Consider the following 21,121-nt stretch of genomic DNA (forward strand, 5'->3'; position numbering starts at 1 on the left):
CTATTTTTAATCATGTCTTAGTGTCTGTTAAATTTATCAATGTCTTAGTGTTTGTGTCCATTAAATTTATCAATGTCTTAGTTTTTGTGTCCATTAAATTTATCAATGTCTTAGTGTTTGAGTCCATTAAATTTATCAATGTCTTAGTGTTTGTTTCCATTAAATTTATCAATGTCATGCCTATTTTGATAGTGTTTACTGAATTAATTGTATCATGTAAAAACATAATTGTATATTAAAACATTTTCATTTCTTTTGTTGTTCCGTATATATTTATTTTTATGCTCTCTGCTTTCAGTTTGAGTCTCGACAGGCATTATCCAGACTAGAAGGAAAATCTGGCATTTCCAGCGATGACGTGTTCGGTACGAATAAACCATCCAAACCAGACTACTACTCAAACACCCCCGATCTGCAGGACATTAAAGATGGAGTGAGGGAAGGTGTCACTAAAGTTGCAGGAAAACTTTCCAGTCTAGCCAATGGTGTGATGAATAGTTTACAGGTAAAGTGATGAGTTCATTTTCACAGTTTAAAATAATGTTTTGTCCTTCTGCCACCAGATGGTGTATCAGTAGGTATATATGATATATATATATTATAATTATATAAGACTGCATCTGGTGTATTCGGTAGTTTGATTTGCACCTGCAATGGCTGGGTTTTTGTTTTTTTTCTGTGAAATCTGAAGGTGAGATGAGGGGTTAAATATTTTTGTTTAAATAGTGTCTATTGTTGCAAGTATATGTAGTTATTGTCCCGCCTTTACAAATTTGCCTTTAGCTCCTTTTCTGACAAATAAAGCGGGTGGTATACTGTATATACCATTCGGTAGTTGGTATCATGTACCGTACTGAGCAAATTTCAAAATACCGAAATTTCGGTATTGAAAAAAATGTTTCCCCGCCATTTAGTAAAGCACTAACAATAGATCTGATGAATGCAAAATGGGTTGGATGTAAATCAGATGAGAGCCTTGTGTATGGAATTTAATTTTATTTAGATGAAATTAGCGGGTGGAATGCATTTGAAGCTGTATACTGAAAATACCGCTCGATATAGGTTTTGGTATTGTGTGAATACCGAATACCATACTGATACCGAGATAAATCACACACAAAACTACCGAACCTCAAATTTCAATACCGCCCAGCTCTACCCACAAATTATAAGTCTTACATTGATGAAACTTGGTTTATAGTTGCACATATAGATATATTCACTACAAAGCATTTGAAAAAAAAAAAATTCAAATCTTAATGTAATTTGTTTTATTGAACTTTTAAAAAGTTTATTATTCTTTTTTCTACAGTGAATTTTATCTTCTTTTTTTTAAAAATATTTTCTTAATATTAAATTCAGTTAAAATGCATTTCACTGTGTGTGCATGCATTAATACCATTATATATGATCACTATTATCTTTTGTTGTCCATGTTATATCATTTTGGCTCATAAATCTAATTGGAATGTGTGGAAATCCATGCATATATACTCCATGAAATTAATTAAGGGCCAATAAACTTTTAGGTAAATCTTTAGTATGTTTTGATTAAACATGACTTCTAAGCATTTCTCAAGTACAATTTGACCTGTGAAATATGCAAAAATCTTGCATGTGGTGTTTTTTTCCTGGGCATTTATGCAAATTACCTAAATGCACATTCAACTAGGGTTCATTACACATTAGTTAATAATTATATTTGTTATTTGAGGGGCGGGATATAGCTCAGGGGGAAAGCACCTGCTTGATGTGCAGTTGGTCTGGGATCGATCCCCGTCATCGGCCCATTGGGTTATTTCTCATTCCAGCCAGTGCACCACGGCTGGTATATCAAAGGCTGTGGTATGTGCTACCCTGTCTGTGGGATGGTGCATATAAAAGATCCCTTGCTACTAATGAAAAAATGTTGCAGGTTTCATCTCTTAACACTACCTGTCAAAATTACCAAATGTTTGACTTGACATCCAGTAACTCAAGTGGTATCATTAAACAAAACAAAACTTTAATTTTTAGCCTTACAATGGAAGAAGCTGTACTTTGTTTTACTGTACTTAAATTAAAATGCCAAAAGTATCTGTTGGCCCATAATTTTGTTGAGTATACATTACTGGGTGGCATTTTAAATACTTATTATAATTATAATACTGATGGTCATGCTGAAATAGATGAAACTCCAAACCATGTATGAAAGGATCCATGTTATTAATTAGTTGTGGATATGATTAAAGGGTAGTGGTACCGAAGATGACAACTGTCAGCCAAACGTTTTTAACTTAATGTAAAAAAATTATAATTTGAAATGTTTTCAAGAAGTAGAATTCTGATGTTTTTTGTTGATAGTATGGTATAAATATATATGCATTAGTTACCATACCCTGGACTATGTTGGTGATGGGGAAGTGAGCCACTATATTAGTCGTTAGTATTATATTGCCATTAGTATATTATAGTGTGATGTAGATGATGCTGTATACATACTCTTTTCCCCGTTACTAGATGTCAATTGTCAGCTAATGATATTTTCCATTGGTTCAAAGTGTTGGTTCCTTGAAATTGAAATCTGACAGAACAACATTAATGAGAAGTAATGTTTATTATCTGCTGTGCAGATATTAGCCTAAGTTGCAAACTTTGAGATTGCACTTGATATGCATACCATTGTGAGATTTATCTATGTTCCATAGAGAGACACTTGGTTTTTCCCACTTTGTCAATTGTAACCAGTTATCCATGTCTAGTACCACATTGTAGTATTGACCATCACCATCAGGCTGTTTCTTGTTCCAGCCAGTGCACCATGACCGGTATATCAAAGGCCGTGGTATGTGCTATCCTGTCTATGGGATGGTGCATATAAAAAATCCCTTGCTACAAATGGAAAAATGCAGCGTGTTTTCTGTCTGAGAGACTATATGTGAAAATTACCAAATGTTTGACATCCAATAGCCAGTGATTAATAAATCAATGTGCTCTACTGGTGTTGTTAAATATAAAAAACTTTTTTTCATTTTTCACCAAGTACAATACAAGTATGTATTCAAGGGTTTTTATAAGAACCCAAACATTTTGCCCTCCATTCCTGTACTCTGTGAATTTAAATGCATGATCCCCATTACTGGGTTCTAGTATTGCTAAAACACTTTCCAATGACTTTAGTGTCATTAGTTTGAGTTACATGGAAAATAACACTTCAAATGATATATAGATATATATAGGTTTGAGGTTTTTATTTGGAATTTGAATTTAATTTTTTGCAGCGTAAAAAATAGCACCAAAATGGTGAAGGTAATTATTCTAAACACATGTATGGTGGATGGTGAATTGGTGCTTTGGTTACCAAGGGTGTGGAAACAGTAAACTGATGTAACATGTGATTCTTGTCTCTTAGACATTTAGTATTAAACATTTCACAATTAGAATCGTAACAAAAATTTAGCATCATCTGTATTTTAGCAGCATTTGTATATTTACCAGAAAGTGTTTTAACTTACAGCTTTGTGTAAAACTTCCTGTTTATCTGACTGTCTGACCTTTATTATAAATTGTGATTGCTAATTTGTCCATTATAGTGGACACTTTGCGAGCTGAGTCACAAAAATGGACTGATTTGCTAAATACATCCTAACAAATTTGAAAGTTATATCAAGAGTATTTAAATGCTTGCCTCGGGCTTTTTTGTGAAATTCATCCATAATAGATTTCACAGGAATCAAATTTTTTAAATTTATTTATTTATTTATTTTTTGTATTTGCTAATAAGTGATTATACTTTAGGACTTGACACTGATAGATAATATAATTATTACCTGAACATAGGATGCCAGAGTAGATTCTTGGATAGGAGTCTGTTGGTAATAGATATCCATTTTTTTTACTTATGATAATATGACAGTCAGATTCCCAGATTCCAGTTTGAAAATGAGCCCTGACTTGCACATTAACGTATAAAATTTTGGTGTAATTCAGAAATATTTACATACACCACAGAGATGTAGCTTTTGTCTACCGACAAATAATCCAACTATGGACTCATATATTTTCATGGGGGGAGGGGGGGGGAGGGGAGAGAAGAAATTTCTGTTTCCACATTCTTGGTTATGCATGATTGAGGGATATTTCACACAGCTTGTTTATTTTTCAGCATTGTGGAAATACTGTGGCATTGTTCATCTCTCTCTTGGTCAAATGTACGAGATTTAGACTTTTCCAAGCATAATAAAAATGTATATGCAGTATAATGTTCATTGCAGTTTAGAAAGTGTCTGCAGTTGGCTTGTAATTAATTGTTAATTATAAAAAAAATTAAATCATGTGTTCAAAATAGAAGACCAAAACAATAATGGCAACAGTAACTGCAATTACTGTATGTGGACTTGTGTATGTTCACTGCCATGGCATCGTATCAAAATTATGTCATTGATTGGTTACACGGTTAAACAATTAAAAGTTTGATTTGTGGTGATAAAACATAGGACATTGTTTCAAAATCTCTGGCAACTTGAAGTCAGGTCCCTTGATTTTTACATACTAGATATCTGATTAAATTAATGACATTATATCCAGCCAAGTTTAAGCAAAATAATTTGTTTTTAAAAATGAACTGTTTCTTAGATGCTCGATAAAGTGATCTTCAGAATACACAATGGTTCACCATTTAACCTGTTGGCAGTTCATGTCGTTTTAAAGTTGTGTAACCATCACACAAACAGAATGACACTTCATAAAATATTGTGCCTTAATGAAAAATACACATCTACTGTGAAATCGTTTTTGTTTGTGGTGGTCTTATTTTCATATAATTCATGAACAAATTTAAATAACACAACAAAAAATATATTACCTGCATACAATATTATACATATAATACAAATATGTGATCCTGCCTTTCGATTCACACATTTTAGATGCTAACAAAATGCTGTTTTCTTTTTGGGTTTTTTTACCAAGTCTGCAACAATTTATGCCCGAGAAAATAAAAGATTTCACAGTATAAAAATTAGGAAATGTCATGCTGTTTTGGGGTATTTTTGTTGTTTTGTTTTGTTATTTGTTTTGGTCAAATATTATGTAGACATATATCTCATCTCCAGAAGTCTGCAATTTCATGTTGCCAATGTACAGTGTGATATGATAACACTAACAAATTTTGATGAGATTTAAATTCTATTTGACAAAAACATATATCTGAAGATGATTATTGAAACCCTAAAGGTAGAGTAAACTCAAACAAGAGATTTATGTGTTGGAAAGATGCATACCCGGACCACCAACACAAACTGACACTTTAACAAATGAAAAACGCGTAGAGTTAATAAAAAAACATGATTATTCCTGCTAACTGGGGGCAGCCATTTTGTTTCGTTTTTGTGACGTCTGGTGGTATAGCTTGGGGCGAAGTGACGTCAGCTCCGTCCACCTGCTCTGTGCACAGTGTAAACAAACCTTCTAATTTACGACAAGGCGCTTCGCTTTCATCAACCTGACTTGTAAATCAACATAAATGACTTGATAGTATAATAAACTATTTAACTAAATATATTTAAATTTGCAACAATAGAACAAAATGGAGTTATAGTATTTCTCTTTTTTTTTTAAATCCAAAGAAAAAAATTCATATTATTAGGCCTGTTGGTATGCTACGTTCGAGCAAAAACGACCACTCACGATACCCACGTGATAATTTTCTTTTCTTTGGGACTACGTAATTGGTCAGTTTTGTGATTTTAGATCGGAAAGTCTACTTAATCAAGGGTTTTACAGAATTACTTACAGTAATATAGCAGGACGGCTGATCGATTATGATTAGAGGGGTGTACGGTTAACACACAATACCCTGTGATTTAAAAAAAAAGAGGCACGTCTTTTTAGTGTGTCTAGACACAGTGTCTGGGGACCGTCTAACTATACACCTGCCAATCAGGAACCACAGGTACAGGCCACGGAAAGAAAAGGCCAATTAACTAAGAAAACACTCCAATTATTATTTCAGTACGTGGGTTAATTTATGTACAAACCATAATACAGTTATTTCAACACTTTGACAATGGTGGTTTATTTTGTATTAAACATAAATATATAATTGTTGCTGGCTTACTGGGATGACTGTTATTACAGAATATTGCGATGCATCCGCAAAAATCAGGTATGTTTTGTTTCTTCAGTTCGAAGACTAATTCCTGACGTGACACGTTAGGTATTACGTAACCACCAGCTCACCAGAGGGCATATTCACTGGGATGATACAAAATGGCTGCACCCATTATATATAATAGCCGTCACATTTAAGCATTTTATTAATTAACTATACGATTATACTTGTTGATATTAAGCAATAATGTGCATTATGTATCGTTGAATATGCATACCAGGTCAAATGCCTTGATTGTCCCATCCTCTAAGTCTTTGAACCTGAGGAATAACAGGAGGGTCGTAGCTGAGTGGTACAGCACTCGTGTTATGCACGATCGATCTAGGATTGATCCCTGTCGATGGGCCCATTGGGCTATTTTTCGTTCCAGCCAGTGCATCACAACTGGTGTAACAAAGGCTGTGGTATGTACTATCCTTTCTGTGGGATGGTGCATATAAAAGATTCCATGCTGCTAATCGAAAAGAGTAGCCCATGAAGTGGCGACAGCAGATTTCCTCTCAATATCTGTGTGGTCCTTAACCATATGTCTGACCACATATAACCGTAAATAAAATGTGTTGAGTGTGTCGTTAAATAAAACATTTCCTTCCTGAGGAATAAATGTTAAATCTCAAGAACAGATTTCATCTTTAGATTCTCATTCCTAATGTTACTTTTAGCGTCAAATTCTGTTGACAAAAGACTACTAAGTAACAGAATAGATAATTTGTGCTATAAATTAATGAGATTAATGTTTTCTTAATTCACTGTCATCTCTGTGTAAAAATACTATATTCTAACAGGGTTTTATCAACTGTTTCTTTACTCCATTCCCCACCATTCCCCAAAGGCTATGTTGGTTTTTGCATTCCCAATTTTGGAGTAAAACAAATCCCAATCTGAATGTAAATAATTCCCATTTTTTATTATTATATAAAGATATATTTTAAAAACGATACGTAACACTTGACAAACACCTCTTCCCTATAACGTTTCATAATGCAAAATAGATATATTAATTTGAATAAATACAAGAATATGACTATAGAATTACTTTTTTAAAATTTTAACTTACATTAATGAGATGTTTTTGAAATGAAAGTGAAAATTCCCAACTTTTGGTAAAATAACACCAAAATTCCCAGTCAAAGCCATAGGTGTCAATTCATATTTGAGAAATGAAATCCTGTCTAAATTCAAATGTCTCGCATACAAATGTTACATAATACATACTTTCTATCAAAATTGTTCTGTAGCAAATATTAATTGTGGGACAATGTAAATAATTTGTGTATGCACCATGTTATGTGGTCAGATCCACATTTATGCACATTATTAACATTTGTGTTGTATCACTACTTGTGCTGTTGTTGTCAAAAAAAGGGGGGAATGAAGGAGGGATTTGTTAATTTTATATTACTCTCCCAAACCACCACCACCCCCCCCCCCCCCCAAAAAAAAACAAAAAACTAAAAAACCCATGTTCTATATGTACACATAGATGTCCATTCTTATATTTAATTGTCCACCCTCCAATGCAAACAATCCTAGAACTTGTATATAAAAATCTGTTGACTTAAAACAAATAATTACACGATACTATTATTCTTGTGCGAAACATTTTGAAATACCAATATGTGTTGGGACAGCTATTTTAAAAGATAATTTACTTTCTGTTGGTGTTTTACAATGTAGTTATTGATCTTTGATCTATTGTCAGTTTGATGTAATACAATAAAACAAAATGTTTTTTCTTTTCTTTTTTAGGATCGCTATGGAAGTTAACACTGCAAACACACTGTGACGACGACGCTTCAACCTGTGGCTGGAGTTGGTATCCGAGAGAGTACACACAAACGTTTCTATAGAAACATGCACAGAAATAGGACTGTTTGCTGTCACAGAAGTGGGGCCTGTTGAACATTCAGCAATTGGAAACAATTCACCCATTCAGAAGATTTTATCTAAATTTGTCCATTTGAGTTTGGTTTATTACTGATTTTGTCACACTCCCAATCTATGTTCTGTGGAATTCTGTCTCAGATGCAGTAGTTGTAATTTGCATTCTAACAATAATTTAAACAGTTACCTATCTGCACATGACATGTAGCACAGATTTAGCTGAAAATTAATGTATTGGGATTAGAATGTCAATTGCTCTTGTAATGCTTGACGATTCATCCGTGATGCTTCTGTAATGGTAACCAGATGTTACGGATGTGAACTATGTACTCTGATATTGCAGCCTGTTCATCTAAAGCAGTATTTCTCAATCTGTTCTCTTCTTTTTGTTGGGGTTTTTCTGAGTGATTCAGTAATTAAAATAAGTCGAGAACGGTCATGCAGGTTATCGGAAGGTAATCACATGTCAAGAATAGTTCTTCGTCCCCCCAAAAATCTTATTAATATAAGTGCCACATAATGTTCATCAGTTGTGTGCTATTAAAAGATCAGATACAAATGTATTTTGGTTTCAATACAGTAAGAACAATGATTTGAATGAATAACAAAGTTTTAGTGCTTTATGACGAGATTATTATTATAGACTGTTATGATAATGGGAACTGTAAACCTGATAAATGTGTCGTAACCAGGCCCATAATCTGTGCACAAACCGTGCTTATTTTGAAGCCTGCTGTTCACTACAATTCAGCTTAAAGGTAAAAGATCTTCTGAAAACTATATACTGTATTGGTTCAAACTAAGTTTAGAAAGAAATTACACAGTGCAGTAATAAGGTGACCATATACCTGTAAAATATTGCTCACACTAAAATATAAAATAATACAAGTATAAGTAAAAATATATTTACTAAAAATCTAAATATGTGTTTTAGAACTTCATTAAAACACACCTGCTACAGAACACTGATTCAGAAACATTTTGTTTCCAGTCAGCTTATCTGGATTGTTTCCAGTCTGCTTGTCTGGGTTGCTTCCAGTCAGCCTCTCTGAATTGCTTCCAGTCGGCTTCTCTGGATTGCTTCCAGTCGGATTGCTTCCAGTCGGCTTCTCTGGATTGCTTCCAGTCAGCTTCTCTGGGTTGCTTCCAGTCGGCTTCTCTGGGTTGCTTCCAGTCGGCTTCTCTGGATTGCTTCCAGTCAGCTTCTCTGGATTGCTTCCAGTCAGCTTCTCTGGATTGCTTCCAGTCAGCTTCTCTGGATTGCTTCCAGTCAGCTTCTCTGGATTGCTTGTATTGATTGTTAAAAGGTTCCACATGACATCTCGAGTTCATTTTTCATAAATGATGTTCTGTTCATGTCTTCAGTGTCTTATCTCCCTGCTCTACATGTACATGACATTGTATAAATGTGTTTTGGGTCACGTAAAGCCTACAAGATTTAATCCACATCTCGTCTGTGTTTAGGCTATTGATTGGTCTGTAACCCGTGTCCCGTTTCAACCAAGATAAAAAGTGAACATTAGAAAGAGAATTAGTAAAAAATTAGAATCCATGGTTACTGGTTCAAGTTCCATTGTGTATAATAAGCTGATTTCATTTCACTGCTGTGTTGCCATGAACTCTCTTCAGAAACCTTTTTCCTTTAGCCTGAAGATAAATTTTTAAATATTGAAATATTGAGCAGTCAGTCCTTTAATATGCAATATCATATTAGCCAAAGAAATGTTTTTTTTATTTTATTTAAAAAAAAGAAGAGAATTTGGCTAATTTCACTGCTGATGGGATAAACTCCAACATCCTTTGTTTTATTAATATTAAGTTCTTAAAATTAATTACCAGTTAATATCTTACCATTACAAAAGTAATAATAACACTGTTTACGTTAAATGCACTTTTCAGTTAATCTTTCTACATTCTAGGGATGCTGATGGATATGGATATAAACTTATGTACACGGATTTCAATTCATATTTCTGTATCCAGAAAAAGTTAAACCTTCCAGTAGCTAACAGACCATTTATGTGTACATTTAAATTAATGTGATTGTCACTTAATCTTTCCTTGCAATGAACAAAAAACCAATCTTAACATTTGTTATTTGTTTTTGCACTGAATCTTTTTGCAGCCTAGAATAATGCTAAAAAAAAAACCAACACCTTAAGCACAAACTAGTTGATATTATTTTTTCTGTTTTTATTTTAAAAGCAATATTTTCTTTCATCAATGTTAGATAAACTTTTGATGTAGAAATGCAAGCTATTAAATATCACAATTCTTATCAAATGTTTTCATATCTTAGATAATTTATAAACCTAGTTTCACAATTAAGCTACTCTCACTTGTTACCTCTATGTACTAAAAAAAACTTTATCAGCTGGATTGTCCAGAATATATATTTAATGTTATACTCTTGTGGTGTATACTGTATATGGTGAATGTTTTTATTCTTCTGCATGTATATATATATATATATATATATATATATATATATATATATATATATATATATATATATGTGCAGGTGGATATATATATATATGCAGGTGTAAATATACTGTAAATATTTCTCATTTATTTGTTAACTTAGCAATGCTATATTGTCAGAATGACAGTGAATGGATGATAGTTGGAGATGAGGTCTGCTTTTCCATAGTAATCGCTTTCTAGTTATTTTCTGTTTTACTGTATAATGGTGAGATATTGTCTTTTTAATCCTGCATTTGCTCTATACATTGGCAAGATTTGATGACTAGATAAATTTTACAGCTAGTGCCCCATGACTGGTACTGGTATGTCAAAGGCCATGGTATGTGCTATTTTGTCAGTGGGATGATACATATAAAAGATCCCTTGCTGCTAATGAAAAAATATAGTGGGTTTTTTCTCTAAGACAATGTATCAAAATTACCAAATATTTGACATCCAATAGTTGTTGCACAATAAATCAATGCTCTGGTGGTGTTGTTAAACAAGACAAACTTTTAACTAGGTAAATTTCGATCAATGAACAAAATATACCAATAAGTCTCTTGTCAAGTTTGCTTTACTCATTTACTTCAAGGTACCCTTTCAGTTACATACTTTTTTATGTCATTAGTTTAAATTAGAAATAAAGTTTTGTGTCATGGTAAAGATAACAGAATTTACATATTTATTTTTGAATTAAGAGTTCAAAAATGCTTGATTTATGCGAAGAAATGTAGCTAGCATTTCACAAAGAATGATGTCATGTGTCTTGATCTCATACTGCAGAATGCTTCCTAGATTAATGGTACACAAGTTGCACAGCAAAATGAAAAGTTTTAATAAATATAATTTTCTCACTATTTTTGTTGTTTTTGGATTGGAGGATAAATAAAACAACTGATTGCTGCCTTAAAATATGAGATTTATCCTGCTTATGTTTAATAGTGAAAGCCACTCGGGACAGCCCCAAAGTATTGGCCATTTTAATCTTCACAGGATAAAGCCTATTCAATTATTCTCTATTTGTCTTACTTTCATTAGGATTATCATTGAAATATGACTTTTGAAATAGACTGGTTACAGTGGACTGATTGATTTAGATGTTTGGTTTAAATAATGATACATGAACTTAATGACTGAATATTGGTTGGAAGTTTAAATTTAACACCATCTAAAAAACCCCAGTTGCTCCTGTCTTGTTCTATGATGAAAATCATGTAGTAATCACTTACTTTCCAAGACATTGCAAAGTTTTTCAAATGTGCTGACAGTACATGTACCTATTTTGTCAATGAAATGTTAATGTTTATAGCAAGTTATTTACCCATTATCAGTACAGGCAGTATAAATAGTTATAAGGATTGCACAAAAAGGCATACAGTTGATAACCTTTCTTTATATTTGATCAAAAGTGCTGTTAGACACTACTTCTTAATCACATAGATGTCATGTTGTACATGATTACTGGTGGGTTTTTTTTTTCCTAACAGCAAAAACTATTTGTTTCCATGTTTAGTTAGTAACAATTTAACGTCATGAAGTGCATGTGTTTTGGCAGATCCATACAATATAGGCATGTTAGAAGGATCCTGTGATATCCCCCCCCCCCCCCCCCCCCCACACACACACACACTGCCTGTTTGAAATGCTCTTTTTAACAACTTTTGATGGTGTTTTTTAAGTTCATCATGAATATACAATACAAAATTGTCCTAAAAACCTGTCTCTGGGCATTTTTATTTCAACATTTTCCAGTCGATATTCCCCCAAATCCCTCTACAGATCTTGTGGTCTTTGGGAGCTCAACAGACTGAATTGTCCTTTTTTAAAATCTTGCGGGCCCTTGCAAAATGTGGAACTGTTCCTGCATGTGTAGAACTATATAGTCAATAAAAGAACCAATAGAAGATTGCTAAATGACAACTTTGTGCTGAAATAGCAATACAGTAAGGTATACATGTGACTCCATAGTAACTGAGGTACGTAGATTCAGCAATACTAAATTGGTCTGCTTATTATTTGGTACAGTGGTTCAGTAGCATTGAATTGGTGTACTATACAGATGGTTTTGTTAGCACTGAATTCACATGCATTTGGATCGGTAGGACTGAAGAGATGTTGTATTAACATATTACATAATGACATATGAACTGGTAATGTTGAATTGAGAAGCATCTGGTTCAGTACTATTCAGTTAATGTACATGTACAGTTCAGAGGCCTAAGTCTCTAAACTCTCGCAACTTTGCGACAGTCTTTCAAGTCTTTCAAAGAAGATGTGATGTTGCTTATCAACAGTTTAAGAGAGCCTTATGAATTAGGTCCCAGTTGGACTAAAACGATGTCCTCTTGGTTCAGTGCTGGGTGTTAGTAAATTGGTAGGAGCGGGACGTAGCCCAGTGGTAAAGCGGTCAGTGTGGGATCGATCCCCGTCGGTGGGCCCATTGGGCTATTTTTCGTTCCAGCCAGTGCACCACGACTGGTGTAACAAAGGCCGTGGTATGTGCTATCCTGTCTGTGGGAAAGTGCATATAAAAGATCCCTTGCTGCATTAGGAAAGATGTAGCGGGTTTCCTCTGATGACTATGAGTCAGAATTACCAAATGTTTGACATCCAATAGCCAATGATTAATTAATCGTAACCCTCTCTGTCAAGGCTCTAAAGACTAACCCTAACCCTAAAACTAACCTTAACCATTGAAAGGTGGGTATGGATCGAACTCATGCCAATTAATCAATGTTCTCTAGTGGTGTCGTTTAACAAAACAAATTATTTAATGAGTATGGATATCATGTTAATATGGTGGTTATATATTATCCAAATGTAATATGCAGTAATGTAATCAAATGTTAAACCCTACAAATTGGTAGACATCTATATATTTATGAATGTTAATTAAGTTTGTTTTAGCTCATTATGATAATTCATGTCACTATATTTGTAATTGGTATTTTGGATGCTTCCAGGTGTATAAGTAATGAATATATCTGCATTTATTTTGAAAGCATGTCATGGTTTTGTGTGTGTGTGTGTGTGTGTGTGTGTGTGTGTGTATATATATATATATATATATATATATATATATATATATATATATATTATATGCTCTGAACATGGCCTTCTATAGGTAGATTTCTTTTAATATGCTAATGGCTTTGGTTTCATTTACAGATTCCGTGTTGGTACCACTGGGTAGTGATATATATTTCTATCATGTATGTATTGCACATTGGAGCCTAGGTTTTTGATCCTGTAGTCTTTGCTCATTACTGACTTAATGCATCATGGATGTGTTTTCTTCTCCTTTTTTCTTTCTTTCTTTTTTCTTTTTCTTTTCCTTTCAAAGTTTTGTCTTGCCTTTATTAAGTAAAAAGTTGAGATCTATAGTTATTACTTTCCCGATGGCATTAACTAACCATTAAAGATTGACACTAAAGTTTCGTATTTACATTAGTTTCTCACAAACTGTAAGTCCTAGCTCAGTGAAACTTGGTTTATAGTTGCACCTATGGATGTTCATCACAGATCACCAAACAAGTTTATGCTAGGGGAGACATTTAGTTCAGCTGAATTCTTGTTTATCAGTTTTCAGCTCATTTGGTATAAATTATTTGTCATAAAGAAGTCTTGATTTGATTTAAATGCTTAAAAATTATCTTTGACCCATAGTTTAGAGTTTTTAGCTTTTTAAAAAACATTTCAGCTTTTATTTCTAAATGGTACTAGTATTATTACATCCCTGATATACAATATGTATATACATACTAGTACCAAGACACAAATTTGAAAATATCTAGACTATAATAATATACATGTAAATGTGGGGGTTTTTTTTGGGGGGAGGGGGGGGGGGTTTGCTGTATATCTAGTCGAGGTTTTTAGTTCATCAATGTGTAGATTGATTGTTATATCTCCTCTGATATATTTATCTTCTTAATGAATTGAAAGTGTCCTCATATTAAACAATTTTTTGGTGATAATTTACATAGAATAGATAGGCAGTTTTTCTAGTCCCAAGTTTGGTGGTGTTTGGAGTATAATATTTAATATCCATTAGGGTATAATATCTAATATCCATTAGGGTATAATATTTAATATCCATTAGGGTATAATATTTAATATTCAGTGGCTGCCCTAATGAGACATTTTGAACTTCGCATATTCCTTGCTAGCACATAAAGATGTTTAATTACATTTTCCAATGATTAAGGAAGAGAAAAAAAAAATCAGAATTGGCACATGATTTCCAGTTTCTGAGCATTCATGTTTTAAACTAATCACAAATAGGGGTAGTAAAAAGATAACAAAAAATGCTATATGTTCCATGAAATTCCCTTCATGTCCAATTGTTTTTTAAATTGGACGCAAAAATAGTATTGTTTTGTTATTTTCAAAACACTTTTCTCTGTACGTAAAAAAAACACTGAAATTATTTACAAAAAAAATAAAATGTGTAGGATGGGATGGACTGTAGACCGGTATTTGAAATCCAATATGATTGCCTCGCATTCTTAAGTACAGTGTATAAGGAGTGACTTCTAATTATTGTTACTTTTTAAACTTGAGCACAAAGTACTCTGGACCTTGCCTTGCATTTATATTTTCATTCTTTTGATATGTATATATACTGTTACTTTATATTGTATAGTGGCAACACGTAGTGCTTTAGGAATAAAGGGAATGGAATGATATTGTTTATTTAAGTACGGTACATCACTGTGCTGAATTGTGTGATTGTGGAACTCGTTAAACGATTGTTGAACTTGTTAGTAGGTGGTATTAGGGAAACTGATTTTAATTTTTCTTCTTCTTTTTATCTATATAGTCATATAACATTGATTTCTTTTATATTTGTTTCCATATGAAAGAAAAGAGTTGTACAGAAATCATAATTTAATTAAAATGCCTGAATTAAAGTAAAATATTTCACGAAAATATTGACTTGTTTTTCTCTTTATGTGGTATGATTTGGAATGGTATATTTTCCAAACTGGTCAATATGCCCGAGTACTTGACTGTTGTGGGGCATGAGTGTTTTGAATATGAGGGTAGGATTCCTTGTTAGTTGATATTGGATCATTCTATAATAATCTTGAGTTAAATTTTGTATTGTTTAATGCACCACTAGAGCACAATGATTAATTAATCATCGGCTATTTGGTAATTCTGACCAATGTAGCAAGGGATCTTTTTATGCACTTTCCTACAGACAGTCCAGCACATACCACGGCCTTTGATCAGTTGTGATGCAATGGTTGGAATGATAAAAATCGCCAATCGAGTGGATCCACCGAGATTGTTTGATCCTGACTCGAGCACTCTACCGACCGAGCTAAATCCTGCCCCAAATAATTCCTCAGTGATCAATATATACTCTTCAAAAGAAGAAACGCAAAACCACATTGTCGTAACATTTGGAGAATTGATTTCATTATTGAATGGTGAGTCCGATAATTACCAAATGTTGCAGGATTGTTCACAATTCACTCTAGTCCATTGTGAGTAAGTGATAGGACACACCACCAAGGTCAAGGTCATCTGGAGTCAATACCGGGTGTGGCCTCCGCGTGTGTTGACAACTGCCTGGCACCGCCTGCCCATTGAAGCAACCAGAGTACGGATGACGTCCCAGGGGATGGTGGCCCACTCGGCCTGCAAGGCTGCTGCCAGCTCAGGCAGGGTCTGGGGCTGTGGTTGTCGCTGTCGGAGGCGTCGGTCCAACTCGTCCCATAGATGCTCAATTGGGTTCAAATCCGGTGATATCGATGGCCAAGGAAGGACATTAATGTTGTTGTTCTGTAGGAAAGCCGTTGTGAGACGTGCTGTGTGAGGCCTGGCGTTGTCATGTTGGAACACTGCGTTGGCGTTGGCCATAACTGGAACGATGTTTGGCCGGAGGGTCTGGTCAATGTAGCCCTGTGCATTCAGGTTGCCCTGCACGTGGACCAGGTCAGTTCTGCCAGTGTGTGAGATGGCTGCCCACACCATGACACTACCCCCGCCGAATCTGTCCACTTCCTGCATGCAGTTTGCCGCATAACGTTCACCACGACGCCTATACACGCGACATCTTCCATCATGACGTCGGAGCAGAAATCGGGACTCGTCACTGAACCACACCTGTCTCCATCGCAGTTGAGGCCATTGTCGATGAATCTGGCACCACTGCAGTCGGAGTCGACGGTGTTGTGGTGTTAAGATGACACCTCGAACTGGACGTCTGGCACGAATTCCTACCTCACGTAGGCGGTTCCGTACGGTCTGGTCGGATATCCTGTGCAAACCTGGTATTGCTGCGGCTGTGGAGGTGGCAGTAGTCAATCGTTCCCGAAGGTGGCGTACCCGGATGTAGCGGTCCTGCCCGGGGGTAGTGACCCGTGGTCGACCGGATCTAGGGAGGTCACGTGTTGATCCATGTTGCTGGTAACGGTCCCCCAGTCTGGAGATGGTGCTTGGGGACACATGGAATGCCCTGGCAACGGCCGTTCTGGATTCGCCTGCGTCTAGTCGGCCGATGGCATTGTTTCTCTGCGGTTCACTGAGACGTGGCATGTCCTGGATTGTCAACTGTCGGCCAGATACAGAGGCCAGGCAAGCGAACACCCTGCACTTTTATAGTCGGTGTTCATGTTGCACGTGCAGACAACGCATGTGCAGTGGTGACATGGTTTGCACGTGGCTGCGTTTTTGCGAATATTCACATTTTGGAACTTTATTGTACAGTAGATGCGTTTTATCGAATGTAACCGTGGGAATGTGTTTGGGACATGCAATGACCTTATATTCACAAAGCATGAACCGGTAGGAAACATAAAATCGGAGTTATAACCCATTTGTACCCTTTTGCGTTTCTTTTTTTGAAGAGTATATGTATGACAGCATGTGACTTGTGGGGCAGGAGATTTGAATACATGGGTAGGATTCCTAGTGTAGCACATGATATTAACACATTCCATAATATGTCATATTTCATGACTTTCTTATGATCACATGGGTGGGACGTAGCCCAGTGGTAAAGCTTTTGCTCGATGCGCGGTCGGTCTGGGATCGATCCCCGCCGGTGGGCCCATTGGGCTATTTCTCATTCCAGCCAGTGCACCACGACTGGTATATCAAAGGCCGTGGTATGTACTACCCTGTCTGTGGGATGGTGCATATAAAAGATCCCTTGCTGCTAATCGGTTATATGTCTGACGCCATATAACCGTAAATAAAATGTGTTGAGTGTATCGTTAAATAAAACATTTCCTTCCTGTTATATGCACTCTGCCACAGACCTTTCATATGACAAAACAAACCTGCACTACTTTCTTGCGAGCGTCGGGGGTTTCTTCGTGTAGCGTTGGTACTTGTTAACAACATGTAAGTTTAATGTCACAACTGGACTTGAGAATAATCAAACTAAAGCTCTGCGGCATCAGATTTATGGGGGAAAATGTGTATTTTAGACACAGTGGCTTGTGACCATTTGGTTGTCTACGATTGCCAAAGCATTACATAGTTTCCTCTAGCCTTCCCCTATACATGTATATCAATATCAGTAAGGGGAGGGCTGGAGGTGACTCGAGCTAAGTCACCATAACCCATTTCAACTTTCCCATGCATAGCACTTGTTACATGTACTGCTTATAATGTATATACGTTAAATTAAAAAAACAAAAAATGATATTTGCAATGGATTTGGTTTAGTAGAACCTGATGAACAGTACTAAAAACAAACATTAGTTCAACATTTTATTTTGTGTTTTGAATATATTACAATGAAAGTAAATCACAGATTTTTATTATCAAAGACCTGTGCACAAGTTTCTACATGTATTAACAAAAAACAACAATGATTACTGTATGCATCAGCACTAAACAAAGTCATACGGGGACAAATTTACGAAAGGTGATCACAGCATGTTTATTTTACATTTGTGGAAGTGAAATGCAGACAAACTAAGACATGTACAACTTGGTTAAATGCCTGCAATTGTCCTCAATTCTTAAAGTTGCACCTTTCATAAATTTGGCCCAAACGTTTTAATGTAGACCGTATGTATCGATTACTGACATAAATCTTCCATTCATCGGGTTGTTTATTTTACCTTTGTGGAAGTGAAATGCAGACAAACTAAGATGTGTACAACTTGGTTAAATGGCTGCAATTAATTATCCTAAATTATTAAATGTACATGGCTGTTTTAGAAAAGTTGCACCTTTCGTAAATTTTACCCATACGTTTTAATGTTTACAGAATGTATTGATTGTTGGCATAAATCTGCCATTCATCGGGGTTGCAAGAATGCACCAGTATTACAGAATTAGGAATATTGTCTTAAAAGCAAGGTCACGTGGCAGTTTACTAAATGGCCCAACACAAATTTTGCATGAAAATGTACATATTTAATATGTCCGTTAAAGTACAGGGAACCTTTTTTTGCCTCTTCAAAATTTTTTATAAATGAAAATGCTATTCAAGTTTAAAATTTATTACCAACTACTACTGTTTTAGAATAGCATAACAATCCCCTAAAATTAGGAATTGTGATGTGACATTGAATAAAATGTTTTCTGAAGTACATATATAGCATTCAATCAGCTTCATACATTTTTTTTATGGCATCTATCTTATTTGATACTGATGTTTTGGTACATGATTGAATTATGGATGTAAATAAGAAAAAAATCCTTCATATCTGGCTAATGCTTGTCATTTAAAATGTAAAACAGCTTACAACAGGGACCGTTTGAATCCCTGAATTACAAAAAGGTCCAACTCCATTTTTTTATTTTTTTTGTTCATTAAAAATCTGAGTGTTACTTATTTTACACTGTGTTGACCTAAAGCTTTATCTCTGGTATACTTGTTACAAATGCAATAATCTAAATATGAAATCAATTTGGGTGGAAAAATAGCCATATGGAGTTAGGCTATCTTATATTTTATTGATTCATTAGCCGAAAAGAAATGCAAACCCATAATGTGAACAAGTCTACATTTAGTAGTTAAACTGTCACATGAAACCCTGAATGATCAAGAAAAAAAAAAAAATTAGGTTCTTCTAACATTTTTCCAGTTATATGTCCCATTCACTCATTTGGCGAGGGAAATACATATATTTGTTTTTGTCACACCACAGCACATCAGTGGCAATTAGGTGTTTGTTAATCAAGTCATTAGACATGAGGAAAAAAGGATATTGCTGCTATCTGATACACCCTTTCTTTAAAACAGAACAGAACAGCACATACCAAAGCTTTTCATATGCCTGTTGTGAATAACTGCATGGGATATGGAAAGCCAGTGCCAAGGATTGATCCTACTACCAAACACACCTCAGGCCACAACCGTTTCATCGAGTATCATAATTCCACATGATACAGAAGTTGTGCGGTTACCCAATTAAGAATGATATTGATGTCCATGCATAGTGGTAAACAACTTTATCAACACAGCCCTGTCCTCTAGAAATTATTGACAATGATAAATATAGAAGACCAGGAATGAAATGTGAAATGGTATATGTAACTTGATACCGGAATACAGGATAAGAGAATAGAAAAATAAGACCAACAGTCAAAAATTGAATTATTTCGGACTATAGTGACGTCTGATTTTTGCCAATTTCTAACCTAATGGGCCATGTACAATTATAAATTTTCATGAGCATCCAAACCCTAGTGGGACAGGGGGAAAGTTTTACATTAAAGTTTCTTTTGTTTAACACCACCACCAGAGCACATGGATTAATGAATCACTGGATGTTGGATGTCCGACATAATTTTGATAGTTCTTAGTGTTTCCCCTAGCTTGTTTTAACATGGTGTGGCACCATGCCTCAATAGTCTAATGCCAACACTCAGAAAATGTGTTAATAATAATTAATAAAATATGCCTGTTTTATATTCTTGTCATTCATTCATTAAAGCAGACACATTAATTATATTTCTAGGACAAACACTAGTTCTGATACATAGTCTTCAGAGGAAACACGCTACATTTTCTCCACTGGCAAAGGGTTCTTTTATATGTACTTTCCCACAGAAAGGATAGTAGATACATGTACACATACCACTGCCTCTGACATACCAGTTGGGATGGAGAAAACCCCAATGGGTTAACCGAAGGGAATCCTGCACGACAGTTGAGTGTTCTACCAACCAAAACATACAATGTAGATCCACTTTTATAACAAACAAAAATGTCAGAAAATTCCTTATGAAATCAAAAAGTGTGCAGCGCATTTGTTTTTGTGGGTTTTTTGGTGGGGAGTATAGTTTGTTAACTCATGAAACTTGATAATTGTGAAAAACCCATCACGGTAAAAGTTTAAGATACTCAAACTAGTGATGTCAAAGATGATTTTGATTGTCCACGTATGATTTTTCTAATTAAAATAAATAATTAATTTTTTTCTTTTTGAAGTATTAGATGAGAAACTTACACCCCAGATTGGGCTATTTCTTACTCCAGCCAGTGCACCATGACTGATATATCAAAGGCCCTGGTATGTGCTTCTCCTGTCTATGGGATGGTACATATAAAAGATCCCTTGCTGCTAATCAAAAAAAGTAGCCCATGAAGTGGCGACAGCAGGTTTCCTCCCTCAATATCTGTGTTGTTCTAACCATTGT

At 35.0% G+C, this 21,121-nt stretch overlaps 1 protein-coding gene across 3 annotated transcripts in view; it reads left to right on the top strand.

The window, feature by feature from the left end:
• LOC121370489 (ADP-ribosylation factor GTPase-activating protein 2-like) overlaps positions 1-10,338 on the top strand; it is a 35,028-nt gene extending 24,690 nt beyond the window's left edge. For 2 of the 3 annotated variants that reach the window (XM_041495751.1, XM_041495753.1), the window contains 2 exons: positions 299-505; positions 7,901-10,338. In XM_041495751.1, coding sequence (XP_041351685.1) covers positions 299-505; positions 7,901-7,918 — 225 coding nt within the window. In that variant the 3' untranslated portion in view covers positions 7,919-10,338. Of the gene's footprint in view, positions 1-298; positions 506-3,260; positions 3,289-7,900 lie in introns of all 3 variants that reach the window. The other variant, XM_041495752.1, reaches the window with a different exon arrangement.
• Positions 10,339-21,121: the final 10,783 nt, after the last annotated feature.

This window comes from Gigantopelta aegis, chromosome 4, assembly GCF_016097555.1.
Source record: "Gigantopelta aegis isolate Gae_Host chromosome 4, Gae_host_genome, whole genome shotgun sequence".
In the NCBI taxonomy this organism is placed as follows: Eukaryota; Metazoa; Mollusca; class Gastropoda; order Neomphalida; family Peltospiridae; genus Gigantopelta; species Gigantopelta aegis.